This window comes from Callionymus lyra, chromosome 1, assembly GCF_982586985.1.
Source record: "Callionymus lyra chromosome 1, fCalLyr1.hap1.1, whole genome shotgun sequence".
Taxonomy (NCBI): Eukaryota; Metazoa; Chordata; class Actinopteri; order Syngnathiformes; family Callionymidae; genus Callionymus; species Callionymus lyra.
In genome coordinates, this window is record NC_141818.1 from 17,291,050 (window position 1) to 17,306,887 (window position 15,838).

Genomic DNA, 15,838 nt, shown 5'->3' on the forward strand with positions numbered 1-15,838 from the left:
CTATAGATTAAGCCGGTATTTTTTAAATACAATTTTAGTTTTAAAAAAAAGTGTTTACTTGCTGCGTGTTGCAGAAGAAGGCATCAGAGGGGGGAGGGGGGTCTTCGCAGGAGGAGGAGGAGGAGTAGGGGGGTCGTCCTGGGAGGGATCCAGGGGTGTGGAGGGTCGACCTTAAAAGGGAGCCGGTCCAACAGTCACTCACTCAGTCTCCCTCTCGCCCCCTGAACCACAGCAGCTCCACAGAGTGACGAGGACTTTTCAGGACTTTTTTTAAAGGATTGTAACATCTCCAGCCGTCAGCATGGAGACCACCACTGGGGAATATGCCGACAACTACGAGTACTACGAGGACAACGAGACCGCCTGCGACTACTCCGAGTGGGAGCCGTCCTACTCCCTCATCCCGGTCCTCTACATGCTCATCTTCATCCTGGGCCTGTCGGGGAACGGCGTGGTCATCTTCACCGTCTGGAGGTCCAAGTCCAAGCGCCGGGCGGCCGACGTCTACATCGGCAACCTGGCCCTGGCCGACCTCACCTTCGTCATCACGCTCCCGCTGTGGGCCGTCTACACCGGGCTGGGCTACCACTGGCCGTTCGGCGTGGCCCTGTGCAAGATCAGCAGCTACGTGGTCCTGGTCAACATGTACGCCAGCGTCTTCTGCCTCACCTGCTTGAGCTTCGACCGCTACCTGGCCATCGTGCACTCCCTGTCCAGCAGCAGGCTGAGGTCCAGGGGGACCATGCTGGCGTCCCTGGGCGCCATTTGGCTCCTGTCGTGCGTGCTGGCGGTGCCCACCCTCCTGTTCCGCACCACCGTGAACGACCTGAACAGCAACAGGACCACGTGCGCCATGGACTTTAGCCTGGTGACCCTGAACCAGCGGCACGAGTACCTGTGGATCGCCGGCCTCAGCCTGTCCTCCTCCGCCCTGGGCTTCCTCCTGCCGTTCCTGGCCATGACCATCTTCTACTGCTTCATCGGCTGCACCGTCACGCGCCACTTCAACAACCTGCGCAAGGAGGACCAGAAGAAGAAGAGGCTGCTCAAGATCATCACCACCTTGGTGGTGGTGTTCGCCTTCTGCTGGACGCCCTTCCACGTCCTGAAGAGCATGGACGCCCTCACCTACCTGGACCTGGCCCCCAGCTCCTGCGGCTTCCTGCGCTTCCTGCTGCTGGCCCACCCGTACGCCACCTGCCTCGCCTACGTCAACTCCTGCCTCAACCCCTTCCTGTACGCCTTCTTCGACCTGCGCTTCCGATCCCAGTGCCTGTGCCTGCTCAACCTGAAGAAAGCCATGCACGGTCAGATGAGCTCCATGTCCTCCACGCTGAGCGCCCAGACGCAGAAGTCAGAGGTGCAGTCTCTGGCCACCAAGGTGTAGACCAGGGCGGACGGGTCAGGCCGCTGGACAGTCCTGGCCGCGACTGGACGATTGATGAACTTTGGGGTGGATCTGGGGGAGTCAGCGGGCTGAACTCCATCACCAGTTTTGCTCCACGAAAAATTCTCAGAGAACCACAGCTCTATTTTTGTTTCGTAAAAAAGTTTAAAAAACAATGCTCTGGACTTCTGTTGAAGACGTTTCACCCCTGAAGTGACAGATCTATTTTTATTCTTCTGTCTGTCTCTCTGCTCAAGTTGTGTTCCGAACATTCTCGTGGAGATGATTGTGACCTCCGACCTGTTTACACTGGACGAACCACGACAGAAGCCTGGGACAGTATTCTGTGTTTTATTGTGGAAGCACTTGTTAATAAATGTGTGAGCAGGAACATCCAACAGAGCAGTTGTTGTTGTTTGCTAAGGTGGTCCCGGCTGCGGGGGGGAGGGGGCGGGTAAGTGGAGAAAAGGTGTTGCAGCTTAATTATATAGTTTGTGGAGGGGAGACTGGGGGGCAGACAGGCAGATGGCAGTTGACAAATGTTGTTGTGGAGCAGGAGTGGGCGGGTGTGGAGGGTTTCACTGTGTCCTGCAGGCACACGGCGGGGGGGGGGATTAAAAATGTTATATTTTGATGTATATGTTCTATTTTTGACATTTATGTAACTAACTGCAACTTCATTAAAGACCTGATCTATGAATTATCCACTGTGTGTGTGTGTGTGTCAGTCGGGAGAAAGTCGCAGTTTCAGTCTCGCGACGCCCACTTGTTGTTCCAGCGATGGGTATCTCCGGCGGTCCCGTGCTTTGTTATGAATGCCTTTGCACCTCCTCACTAATAGAGCTCTAATCTCTATTGATTCACAGTCAGGATCCAGACTGTAACCAGATTATGCGAAGACTCCAAATGTGGATTGGAGTGAGGACTTCAGTCGATCCTGGTACTCTAACTGCTCAGTGACACCCATGAGAGGATTCAGCTGCTTCCATATTTAAATGACAACATGATTAGAGGAGATCTGGTCAAGTCAGAATAACTTTCACTGTCTTCTTTATTCATTGGCATTTATGTTTTACAAACTTAGATATTCTTCACCTCATGCTTGTTATTGGCCGTCTTTCAAAAAAACATTATGTTTCCTGATTCATGATTTTTCATTTAAAGATCATAGATACTGAACCTAAAAGTTTTTAAAAAGTAGTTCAGTACGTGCCATGAAACTGTATTATATGGCTTATATCAGACCGGGAAAAAAATGCCACATGTGGTCCTGCCTGTTTACGGTGACATGATGTCAGAGAGAAAAACAATGAAACTGATCATGTAGAAATGTTGCCAAACAGCTTAATTTCAAACCTTTATTAAATGACAAAATAACAGTTCTAATTTGGTATATTCATATTTTTATTTTTAATGTAAACTTGTTTTATTATCTTCAGAACCTGCTTTTCTTGTCCACCATAATAATACAAATATAAAGGGCCATTAAATGATATATTGTGTTAGTTAATAGGATTTAAATAGAGGATATTAAAATATATATAAATAAAATATACATTGCGATTGTTTTTTCCCATCAAATGAGGGTGTTTGTCCCTCCTTTTGTTCGGCTATTTTTTCGTGAGGTCTCTGCCTTATACGATCCCAACGCTTCAAGAAGCTTCTTAGCTCGACAGTAATGGCCCAATCTTAGCCACTTTTTAGGGTGTGGCGTCAAGAGTAGGATTAAAGTTAGGTTAATGAGAAATTGATTACATTTTTCTGAAACTGTTAAACCACAAATTAAATATGTTCAAAGAATAGGCTTAAACACCACAAAGCTTCACTTGTTGCAGAACATTTGGGGATTTTAATTGCATTTGATATGTATCATCTTAACGTGGTTCTTAAGATTAACAGATCTATTATTCATGACTTACTACGTGAGAAAGCTTAAATAATTAGCATGTTATAGCTTTTTTGGCACATGTTTGCGAATGGAAAGCGAGGTCTTGAACAGTAATGATGAGGTTGAATCTTTCCCGCCATCATTGTGAACTCGTCCAAATAGTTCTTTAATTTGACATAATGTTGCCGAGCACCATAGTGAGGACATTGACGATGTGGAAGTGGGACTTTCGGGGGCCTGGCCGCCGTCCAGCGGAGGAACAAGTCAACATCTGTTTCTGATGACAAAAGAGTGGTTGAGGAGCAGCAGACGACGTTGAAGGCTGCAGATGCAAAAGGAAACTAGAGAGTTGGAAAAAAAAAGTAAATGTCATAATACAATGAAAAATAAGGAAGATCCAAATGTAATGAAACATTGACTTTGTTTAACTTTTGTTATTTTGTTTATTGGCTTGAGAATCTTCTTTAGCAGATGATTTGCCACCTGGATGAGGATCAGCTCCTCTAGTTTCAACACTGTCAGTCAGGAGAATGGGTCGTCCTGCAGGTTCCTGATGTGGTTCTTTCTAGATCTCATCATGATTATCATATGAAGTGTGGGAATAAAGACCATGATACATTTAGTTCCAGCCATTCTGCCAAGGATACAGTCAACTTGAGAAGAGTGACGGATTTAAGAAATGTGTGACGTGACTGTGACGGTCAGGATTCAGGATCAAACACATGCGGGTGGATTTATGGGTCCAGTTGAGGCCCCAGAACCAAAAACCTCGGCGACCTTTGCCAGTGAAGAATATATCAGCATGACATGAGAAGCTTGCATCTGCTTCACCCCCGACGCTAACGTAGGGTTTTCAACTGTACGTCAGCAGAGGCCGGGTCGGGTCGGGTCACTCACGCGCACAGAACCGGCTGGACTTGGATGTTGTGATTGGGATGAGCAGCTTGTCTCATGTCGTTAGCCGACAAGTTCAATTTGGGAGAACTCACCCAGAACAGCAGCTGACCAAAGCATCCAGGGAAGCGGCCGGCGTGGAAAAACAACAGTTGTGGCCCCAGAGAGCCCGTAAAGGCAGTGTGTGTGTTCGTGTGTGGCCGCGTGTGTGTGTGTGCGTGGATGACCCTTAATTGTTTTCAGGGACAAAGAATGTTTTGCCGGTCATACGTCTTATTATGAACGTCTTTCTTTTAAGTGAACCACATATATAACGCACTCTATTTGCTGCACAACATAAACCAACTTTTATTCTCCACGTCTCATGTTTTCAGGGACACTTTAGCAGCGAACAGAACAATAAATAAACGTACGGTGCATTAGTGAGTCATTCCAGAGTTGAAATAAGTTCCAGAAACAGGTGGAATCCATTTCTCTTCTGACGGTCTGTTCTTATAATTACACAGTAGCAGAGCGACAGAGCGACGATGTGAGGCACATAAAAGTTTGTTTTCCTAGCAGCGAAGACGCGTGTTGCCCAGATGTGCTTCTATGAAGCTCATTCTCAAGTTCCTCCTCAGATGTGGACACAGTCGGTGGGGGGTTCATGTTCTGACATTTTTAAAAGTGGATTGGTTGAATATATATCTCTCGCACTCCAGCGAGTTGATATACTTTATTGCATACTTTAGTTATAATAAAATACCACATAGTTGCTAGATTGTTAGTGAGTTAGCTATGTTTGGTGCTTGACTAGAAAACTGTCCCGATCTATCTGTACTTAAAATCACTTTTATCATTCAAAAGTCATAAAGTAGTCTTAAACTAGGTTAAATCATTATATCATTACATTTTTAAGGCAAAGTCCCACTCAGAGCAGAGAGGTGACATCATCATCTGTTACATGTGAGTTAAGGGTGGACACTAAAACGTGCCTGAGGGGCCACATTGGCTAGTTTTGTTAAACTTGGGTCCATTAATCAAGAAAAAAAAGAAAAAAAAAGGAAGAAACAATGAAGGGAACCTTAGGACTAAATAGAGAAAAAAAACATTTTTTTATTTACATATCATGAAATAAAATGCATCAAAAATTTCCAAGAACAAATTGAGGGAGAATCTGAGATGTTTTTAAAAAACAATGTATGGAAAAGATAAAAGACATTAAATACATTATATGTGAAAATCTGGGTACCAGAACTACTAGTAAAACACACTAAATTTAAAGTCATTAACTTCACTTAGTAACTTATTTTGAGACAATGCAAATATTCACAAAAAGTAAAATTTTTGAAAAAATTATCTGTTAAATAATAAATAAAAGGGAAAAACGAAACAAACACCAAAACAATAGAAACAAAAAAAGAAAAAAGAAGTGCAACAACAAAGAAAGGTTATAAGAAAATTAATTTGAAGTACAAAGTTGAAATTTTGAAAAGCAGCTTTGTTAAACAATTTTAAAATGAACCAGAAAATCTCAGACACAAACATATATGATCAGTGTTATACTTTCATATTTGACTTCATATTGAACCACTTAAATACACTTAGTGACTTTTCTTCATCCCTGGATTCATTCAATGGTCAGCACAGGTGCCATCCGTGTTGTTGTGAGCCGACACGCCCAAATGGGACCTCAGAGCAGTTCTGCCAAAACACAACTGCTCAGATCTCACTGATGCTACATCCCACCCAAGCAGCAACAAATGTGTGTCACTGTGAGTGTGTGTGTTTATGTCTGTGTGTGTGTTCATGTACACATTGAAACAGAGATCTGACGCATTCCACAGGCTGTCAACACAACGTCCACTTTCTCTGTGGCGTTGGTCCACCTGTTGCTGGGGCACACACACACAGACACAAACACAAATACACACACACACACACACCAACACAAATACACACACACACACACCAACACACTTCTCTAGTTACAACAAATATCAATTGTTTAACAGTTTCTGTCATGCCAATTCAGTAGTTAACTACTACAACATACACCTAAAAAGAACTTGTAGTTGCACAGGGTGTGTGTGGGCGGGGGAGTGTAGTAGTGTGTTGGAGGTTGGCTTGTTGTTGCTCCTCCACAACCTTAGAAGATCAAAAGGACCTTTAGGTGTCCCTGTCTTTGCCTGATACCTGTGAATCTGCACCAAACTGGGAGTCGGTGGATGAGGGTGGGGGTGAGCGAGTGTGGGATACATTTGTTTTAGTGTGTGTAGGGTGAGGGTTTGTGGAGTGATGATTTGTGTATGACCTTCAAGTGAGTTTTTTCTTAAACACACCTAGCTTTATTTCAAACTGTTGAAAATTGAAAATATAAATGGACATGTGTTGAGGACAGGAGTTCAAAAAGTTAAAAAAAAGGGGGGAGCCAGGATTGTTCCCTGAGGAACACCCGTCCATGAAATAGTGTGATTAATGACGATGTGATTGTTTACAGGAGGAAGAATTAATCTCTTGCTCAGCGAGGGATTGACAGCTTTGTAATGGGAAACTCAGGATTAGTTCTCTACATACTGTTAATAACATCTGAGTCTGAGACTGAGTTTGTCTAGACAGGCTTGACTCTGATCCACAAAAACAAGTCGTTCACTATCTTTCATTTTTATTTTGACGGTTCAATGTATACCTTTCATAAAATAAACAAATAAATAAGAAACAAAAGTCTGCCTTTGATTGCCTAAAATGAAACCAATTTATCTTTGATTATAAAATGCAAAATCAGAAGAGTATTTTCTTCAGATTATGCATTTCAGTATAAATAATAATGAATAAAAATACAAAAATTCACCAATAATCTTAATTTAATGACAAATAATAATTTGGATTTACTTATAACCACTAATTCTTGCTTCTGTGTATTTATTATTACATTATTTATCTCTTATTAAACCGTGGTAATACATAAAAAACCTTGTTTCCTATACCTTTGTCTTTGTTATTTTTTATCTTTAGACTTAGATTGTATCAACTTGTTCTTTCTCTTTATTTCTCTTTGTTCTTGTTCTTATTTTAGTTTTAATTGTATGAATAATTGCTGTTTGCTGTGTCTAATTGGAAAAAACAATTTCTAACTAAAGTTCTACTTAACCTAACCTAACCTAAAAGTTTTACACTCATATATAAGACCATTTATGACATCGTAGTTTTTTGGATTTTACCAAACGTTGCAAATAGTCTGGAGGAGTCACATTCAAGAGGAAGTGTTCATGTTTGTTTTTCCTGACGACAGGTATAATCTGAAATTAAGATTTAGGATTACGTGTATTTTCCATCATCCCGTTAAATCTGATGCTCAGTGAAGCGAAGCTCTTGAGTCATTTTCTCAGAGAATTTTCCGCAACATTAGCTTCAAATCTCTGTGAAATCTACTGAGAAAAAAAACATGCATCAACTAGTGAAGCTCTTATCAATATTCTCCCAACAATATCACATGTCTGATCATGCCCGGTGTGTGTGTGAGTGTGTGTGTGTGTGAAATACACTCCTCAACACTTAATTGTTTCCACGTCTGCTAGAAAACTGCCTGAACTAGCAAGCTGTTGACCTGCAGTGCATCATTTACATGAGAGCTTGTAACGGTCACATCTTTGAGGAAATGTTTTTCAATGTTGAGGCATCCCCCCCCCCCTCCTCAAACCCCCGCATAGTCATTCAGCACCCCAAGCCAAGAGGAATTAAGTCAAGGCAGCAACGCTACTGTAAAGGTCAAGGTCAATCCTGTCGCATACGTGGAACATATGTGCATGTTTTGATGGATTCACACGCGAGCGTTGCTGCATGTCGGGGTCATGATGGCTGCATGGTAATGACCCGCCGCTCGTATCGCTAGGCGAGGGATGCTGCTTCCGACATGGTTTGGCCGGGCCTGAATGTGTTGGGCCGGCGTCCCTTCCGGATACGGTTGCTCAGGGCTCACCATCCCTCCCGTGACACAAAGCTCCTCTTCACTCCCTTCTCTATCCCGTCCATTGTGGGGTTTCTGCCTCTGGGCTGTCGCGGCTACATCGGGCCTTAATGCACCTCCTGTCGAGTCTGTGCCAGTGCCAGGTCAGCTGCTCGCCCTCAGGTGTCCACACAGAAACACCCAAGGTAGACGTTCACCAGTAGACGCAGAAAAACTCTTTTGATATTGACTTTTTAAAACCTCATGGTGGGCAGTCTTATTCACGCCCTGCACTTCTACTTGAACACTTCATTAACTGTACACTGAATCAATAATAATAACAATTATTATTTTAATTCTCCCCGCTCTCATTTTTAAAAACAATTTCACTGCTAATGTTTGAAAATTACTCTCCAGATCATTCATATTTAACCGGGCTTATTGTGAATATTGGTGGTGGTGTGTGACTGCAGACTCTTTGAGCTTGGTGCTCCACCATCTTCCGCTGTGTACACTAGTGTACGAGGTCCCTACGCAACCTAAAAAAATAAATCAGAAACAAAGGGAATAAAATAAGCTATTTTTTAAAAAGGTAGTTCTGAATCAATCTTAAATTATAATTCATTAATACAATAACTTGAATATTATTTATATTATAGATATTATTTATTATTTTAATATTATTTTTAAAGGATATTTTAACTCAATATGTGTGCAATACATTGAATAGATCTAAGCTTGATGACACAAAGTCGCGCTTGCTAAAATGGTTGATGTTTTGCTGCCATCTGCTGGTTGTAAGAGGAACTACTCGAATAAAAAGCTGGAGTTTATTTTTTGACGCTGTTTGGCCTTATCAGAACTGAGGGTCATGGTTCATAGTAAGCGAGGCACTGACATATTTAGAGAGGTATTTTGAAATATGTAAACAGAGGGTTGGCCTACTCTATTGTCAACTGGATGTTTCTCTCTATCCCATCATGATTTTTCACATAAACAAGTAATATACAAATTGTAACTAGGCCAAGAAAAAAACAAGACTCACTCACATGTTTCAATGTTGAAGTCTTCCTCTCCTAGATGCAGTAATACATGACCATATTTTAAATGTCATCGAACGAGAGGTTACGAGAGCAAAGTCCATTATGATGTAATAATGGCTTCACTCCTCCAGCCAGCTGTAATCACACCTGCATTGTTTATACAACAAGTCCCTTGGAGGTAGAGACTTTCAGGATTAATGACATGTGGTGACAAACCTTGATGTTTGACCAATCACAGCATAGTTGGTGTAGTTATGGTAAACAAGATTTAATCTCCAGAAAATTAAGTGTACATGTCTACATGTTCTAAAGTAAATATATCAACGAAAGGGGGGTTTTGTACAAACAGACACATACTGATGAGTACAATAGAGTCCAACGTCTATTTAAGACACACTTAGATTCACTTGAATCGATATTTAGGTGTGCTGGGATAGAGTAGTAGTGAACTTTCCAGGGTGTCCCACATCTCTGCCCATGTAGGTAAAAGACACTTGTGCCCCTCTTAAGTGAATAGAGAAAATAATGAATGAAAGAGCAAGTATAAAGTTCTCTTGAGGCGAGACTTTCATCGCTACTTATAGCAAAATATATTAACAATAATAAAGTAATAACATAACTTAAGTTATTTTATATATTAATTAAACCTAATAGGAATATATTATTGCTATTAATAACAATAGTTGTAATGGGGAAAATGGCAATATTGTTTTCAAAACATTCATTTAGCTTTAAAGAAATATAATGAACACAATTTAATCCACGTTTGTTGCACTTTCCTATAGTTTTTTATACAGATTATTGTTTTTTTTATTTAAAATATGAATATTTATTTAAGATTAAAGGTAAACTCATAATAAGAAATGTCTTGGGGAACAAGTCGAGGAGAGACACAGTATTGTTGACCGACTCAAGTTTATTTACAACATTTATACTTTACACGTGCGCTAACTAAGTGATGCTAACATGACACGTCATTTGAAAAATGCTGACTCACACTTACATTCTACCACATCAACATCTTAGTGTCTAAAGCGAGCGTTCAGAGGTGATCCTTCACAAGGTCCGGTGATGTTACTTGGCAGGTTTGGGTTTGGCTTTGACCCACTTCTTGCGAGGCTGCAGCGGGGGTGCGACGGGAGGAAGAGGTCTGCAGCTCTGGTGGCACTTGCTGCACATCAGAACCTGAGACCCCTTGTCCTTGGTCACGGTCTGGGTTTTGGCCGGAGGGGTGTTTGCTTCTGGAGCTGGAGACGTCTTCGGGAAGGTGGTGGTCATGGTTCTGGTCAGCACCCTCTCTCTCGTGGAGCGGTCACCGGTCGCAGGTTTCTCAACGCTCTCTGGACCGTTGCTCTCCTGCTGCAGGTTCGACCTCTGAACTTTGACCTCCAGGTCTCTGAGGCTCTGCACTGTGTAGGTCCTCAGCTCTCTTCGCAGCTCATCCACGCGCTCCTCGAACTCTGCCATCAAAGCTCCTCGAGCCTCGTCCAGTTTCTTGTCCAGGACCTCAGAGAACATCTCCTCCTTCAGGGCTCTCTCCTCCGCCTGCTCCTCCTCCTTCTGAGTCAGCTCACCCTGCCGGTCTTTGACCCGCTGCACCAGCTCCAGGATGCTGCTCTTGGGCGTCCCGGCTTGAGACCTGATCTGTTTACGCACCTGTCGGAACAGAGACTGCATCTTGACCAGAGCCTCCTTATCAGCCTCCTCAACGCTCCCATCTTCTGCCGAGGTCTCCCTCCCTCCTGCGCCTTCGTCCACCACTTTAAGACTCATCTGATGGTCGGGGTCCGCAGCCACCTCGTTCATTGTCATCCCGTCTTGTGACTGACTTCGCTTTCTTCTTCTTCTGCTCTACAAGGAGGAGGTCTTCGGGGACGAGGAGCACCGGGGGGGTTCAGGTAGACTGAGGAGTTTAAACTGGAACAAAACGTCCATCGTAGTAGTTCTGATGAACAACAGGGACTCTGATCAGGTGATCAGTTCTCAGAAGATCTGATCCAGGAGCCAAACATGATGAGATCTTGTGGAATATGTAAGACAGTTTCCATGACAACACAAAGCTTCTCAGAGAGAGGGAGAAAACAAAGGTCCTGGGAGACGGAGAAGCACCAGGGACTCTGCACAGTATCATTAGAGGATGGTTGTATCGCTGCAACCCTACACTACACAACAAGTCACACAACAACACCAGACCACTGCACTTGTGCACCCCTCCTCCATGTTAGGAACCATATCTGGTTTGTGTACTTTTATTGTTGAAAGACAAACATGAGATAAGAAAAGAAATAGCTTTGTATCACGAGAGACAAAAGTCAGTTACCCATCAGAAAGAAACATCGATAAAGTAAGAAAAGTTCCCTTTATTTTCCTTTCTGAACAATAATGAACGTGAAGAGAATCCCTAACATTGATGATTTATGTTCTTTTCATGTATTTCACAGCGAAAAGGGGCTGAGCCAATCAGATTGAAGACTGAGTGAGCCTCCTCTTGTTGCTTTAAACACAAACACATGGTCAGTCTCAACTTACAGAAAATGTACTGAATATATCTAGTTTCTGCTCAGTCAGATTAAATGATTGGAAGGATGAGAACATATTGATCATTCTCTCCTGTCACCTTCCATGATGATGTACGTATAAAGTTATAATTGTATAATAAAATAAGTGGCAGCATCTCAACCTCCCCTCCTCCTCCTCCTCCTCATCTTCACCACGTCATCGGTGGACCTGGGTTCAAACACGCAACTCAGCTTTATTGCAGTTACTGCCAGAACAGCAAGAGAGCAAGATGGTGAGTTAACTTCATTTTTTAATATATTTAAAAATGTGTAATTTTTCTGCTGCAACACTGCAATCATTTTTATAATACAATCTTTTATGTTTATTCTGCAGACGACCTACACAGACAAAGGCGAGAAGGTCTGGCTCCCTTTTCTGCAAAATAGTATTTAAAATCTGTCATTTAAACAACTTTTTAATGCAAGTTCATGTGTGTTTTGTGTTCAGCACGAGCAGGGGAAATTACTCTGCTTTGACCACTTGACCTTCTGGGTGGGAAATGCAAAACAGGTACTTTCAAAATATATATTTTGTCATTGCTTTATACCAGAAAATGATAAAATGATTGGTCCTAAAGAGGTTCACAAAAACCGCTATTAAACCGTCATTCTAAACCAAACCGGCAGATGACGCTGTTACTCAGATGATAATGGCTATTGATAAAGATCAATAATCTTTTATTTTTGCTTGCATCAGGCGGCCTCCTATTACTGCAACAAGATGGGATTCGAACCTTTAGCATACAAGGGTTTGGAGACTGGATGTCGTGAAGTCGTGTCTCATGTTGTGAAGCAAGGAAAGGTAAGTTTGACACAAAGTTGCAACTATTATTGTTGGTTATATAAATATAAACATAGTAAAAAAAAGTTCGATTTAATAAATTAAATGTGTTCATTCAATATTTCTGATGTTTAATTTCGTTTTAACAGATCATTTATGTTTTTTCGTCTGCTCTCAATCCTGGAAACAAAGGTAAAAACTATAATAATAATAATAATAATAATGATACTTAATTACTTACTTACGTACTTACTTACTCACTCACTCACTCACTCACTCACTCACTCACTTACTTACTTACTTACCTACTTACTTACTTACTTACGTTTCCTTAAGTCAAGTAGAAGGTGACAAAAAAAGTTTGACATTTTAATGTGAGTAAAAACGTTGTATGGAAGTTGTTTTTAACAAAACTTTACACAATATTATTATATAAAAGCATATATAGTTGTGTTTCTGGTTTTAAATATTGTCATTTGCTTGCTTAACATACAAATATACTTAATTTAATTTGAATTGTCACTATTTAAAGTCCATGTTAGCATTTTTAGAAAATGACAAATCTACTCAATCATCACTTTAAGCATTGTTTATGTTTCCTGTCCAGAGATGGGGGATCATCTGGTCAAGCATGGTGACGGAGTGAAAGATATCGCGTTTACTGTCGAGGACTGCGACTTTCTAGTCGAGGTAATGGGTCGTCCGTGTTCTTGGGTTACATGTGAGATACATCTCACATCATGTTTTGCTGATCTACACCCACAGAAAGCTCGAGAACGAGGTGCAACCATCGTACAAGAACCCTTCACTCTAGAAGACAAGTTTGGTCAAGTCCGGCTGGCTGTTCTTCAGACGGTAGGAGAACCTTCACCCTCACACTGATCAGCCAAAAGGTCTGAAGAACGACTTCTCCTGATGTTAGTACGGCGACACCACTCACACCCTGGTGGAGAGGAACGGCTACAAAGGCTCGTTTCTACCAGGCTTCAGTCCACCTCTGTTCCATGACCCGTCCTTAGCCAAGCTGTGAGTGTCACCCCCGGGTCAGAACCAAGACCAGACTTAAACCTCTACGTCTCCCTGCAGGCCGAGTGGAAAGCTGGACTTCATCGATCATGTCGTTGGAAACCAGCCGGACGACGAGATGGTTCCAGTGGTGGAATGGTGAGAGAAACAGAGCAATTATGACCGGGGAGTGGTGGGGGCCTCAGAGGTGCTGGAGTTGTTACGCAACTCGTTTTTTTTTTTTCAGGATGAGAATATCAGCATGACTTTGCATTTTCAGGAGTGTTGTGGTGCTCCACATCTGGACCTTGTTTGTGCGCTTGTATGCGAAACAGAAGCGGCCCACCAGCTAAAGCTGATGATTGGCTGATCCTGGAATTGGGGGTCATGTGAGCATGATGTGCACGGATGAGAGAAGGGGTTTAAGAAAATATTATTACACTTAAATATTGCAACGTTTATTTTTTAAACAGCACAGTGTGTGATTGTGTGTGTGAATGGGGGAATGTGTGACTGTTAAACCGCTTTGTAACCCTGGTCTAGAAAGCTCTATAAAAATAACCATTCTGTTATTACCATTATTACCATTCAAATCTTTTTTTATGAGAGTAATATGATAAAGTAGTAAAGTGTGAAATAAATATGAAATAAAATAAAATATATATATATATTTTTTTTTAATTAACATGCAAATATTAGTTCATTTTAGTGCTGCAATTAAACTTCCAGCCTCTAGATGGAAGCATCCATTACATCCTCCGCAGCTAATAGTCAATGAGCTCCTGGTGATGACTTAGTACGAGAGGAAATTATCGCCTCCAGCAGCTTTTAAAGCTGATATTTGGACATATATTTTGGTTTCTTAACATGCGGTCTGTAAATTCTGCAACACTAGAGCCTTAGCAATACAACAAATATATCGTTTTACCTACAGTATTGCACTATATCGCAATATGTATCGATTCCTCAGTATCCTAATACTTAGCGCATCCTCAAATTCCAAAAAAAAGTGTGGATATTTAAACGCAAAACATCAAATCTAATGCATGTTATAAATAAGAACCCGTGACTTGCCATGTCCAGGTATCGGAAGAACCTCCTCTTTCATCGCTTCTGGTCGGTGGACGACAAGCAGCTCCAGACGGAGTTCAGCGCCCTGCGCTCCATCGTGGTAGCAAACCACGAGGAGACCGTGAAGATGCCCATCAACGAGCCTGCCATGGGGAAGAGAAAATCCCAGATCCAGGTACATGAAAGTCAAAGCTTAACTCAGGATGGTGGGTTTCATGCCTGAGGGTTTGCAGGAGTACGTGGAGTACTACGGAGGAGCTGGAGTGCAGCACATCGCCATGAACTCCTCAGACATCATCACAGCCGTACGTGCAATAAACATCAATCACAAGAAGGAATCGTAGAATCAGCTTCTTTCATTTGAGCAGATTCGTAACCTGAAAGAACGTGGGATGGAGTTCATGTCCGTTCCAGATACCTACTATGAGCAGCTGAGGGAGACGCTGAAGCTCTCCAAAGTTCACATAGAAGAAGACCTGGACGTCCTGCAGGTCAGGTCATTCAACACCAACAGTGATTGAACGTGTCACGATCATACTTTGCGTGCAGGAGCTGAACATCCTGGTGGACTACGACGACAACGGCTACTTGCTTCAGATCTTCACCAAGCCGGTCCAGGACCGACCCACCGTGTTCTTGGAGGTCATTCAGAGACATAATCACCAGGTTTGGGCCTCACACCTCTTTTTAAAACAGACATCTAATCATTAAAACTAACCTTGATGCATGTTTTATCGTCAGGGCTTCGGCGCAGGAAACTTCAAATCTCTTTTTGCAGCCATTGAGGCGGATCAGAACGCCAGAGGAAATCTCACCATCCTGACATCGAACGGAGTGTCTAAGAACATGTGATTCTACTCCCTTGAATAAAGCTTCCATTCATAACCCAGTCATTTCCTGCAGCGTCCATTTAACTTTAAAATAATATATATATAAATCTTGTGTTATTATGATCCGTAGTAACCTTCCCATCTACAAGCCTTTAAGAAGATTTTTGAATTATTGTTATTATAATATCAAATGCCATATGTTATATATTCAATACTCTGGGTCAAGGTGAATGACTTTGAGGCAACGCAAGGGATATCTCAAACACATTTCTTTTCGGGCCTACGGGTCACTTTGACCCAAAAAATAACACAATGGTTAAGGGAGAACTACGATAGGCTGTGAGTCTGCATTAAATAATCCATGTGTTTATTTCAGAAAAGTACAATTTACAAGCACAAGTGATTGCTTGACTCAAGCAAACAAATTCCAACGTTCTCGAAAATGAAAACATATTA

General features: G+C 42.1%; 2 protein-coding genes across 2 annotated transcripts; both read left to right on the forward strand.

The window, feature by feature from the left end:
• Positions 1-215: 215 nt before the first annotated feature.
• On the forward strand, positions 216-1,921 carry aplnra (apelin receptor a). Its single transcript, XM_087795116.1, has one exon. It carries the CDS (start codon positions 302-304, stop codon positions 1,385-1,387), a length of 1,086 nt encoding a protein of 361 aa, XP_087651242.1. The 5' UTR covers positions 216-301; the 3' UTR covers positions 1,388-1,921.
• A 9,949-nt stretch (positions 1,922-11,870) lies between these two features.
• On the forward strand, positions 11,871-15,441 carry LOC148088227 (4-hydroxyphenylpyruvate dioxygenase-like). Its single transcript, XM_087804581.1, has 14 exons — positions 11,871-11,928; positions 12,030-12,056; positions 12,144-12,206; positions 12,393-12,497; positions 12,626-12,668; positions 13,084-13,166; positions 13,242-13,331; positions 13,399-13,502; positions 13,563-13,640; positions 14,565-14,727; positions 14,786-14,857; positions 14,921-15,043; positions 15,102-15,218; positions 15,294-15,441. The coding sequence occupies exons 1-14, from the start codon at positions 11,926-11,928 to the stop codon at positions 15,402-15,404; spliced, it is 1,182 nt and encodes a 393-aa protein (XP_087660707.1). The 5' UTR covers positions 11,871-11,925; the 3' UTR covers positions 15,405-15,441.
• Positions 15,442-15,838: the final 397 nt, after the last annotated feature.

What these genes read in the sequence shown, in the direction of transcription:
- LOC148088227 (XM_087804581.1), top strand. An exon ending in AGAGAAAATCCCAGATCCAG is followed by an intron (nt 14,728 to 14,785) that starts GTACATGAAAGT and finishes GAGGGTTTGCAG; the next exon opens with GAGTACGTGGAGTACTACGG. An exon ending in TTCAGAGACATAATCACCAG is followed by an intron (nt 15,219 to 15,293) that starts GTTTGGGCCTCA and finishes TTTTATCGTCAG; the next exon opens with GGCTTCGGCGCAGGAAACTT.
- aplnra (XM_087795116.1), top strand. Translation starts at nt 302, where the DNA reads ATGGAGACCACCACTGGGGAATATGCCGACAACTACGAGTACTACGAG.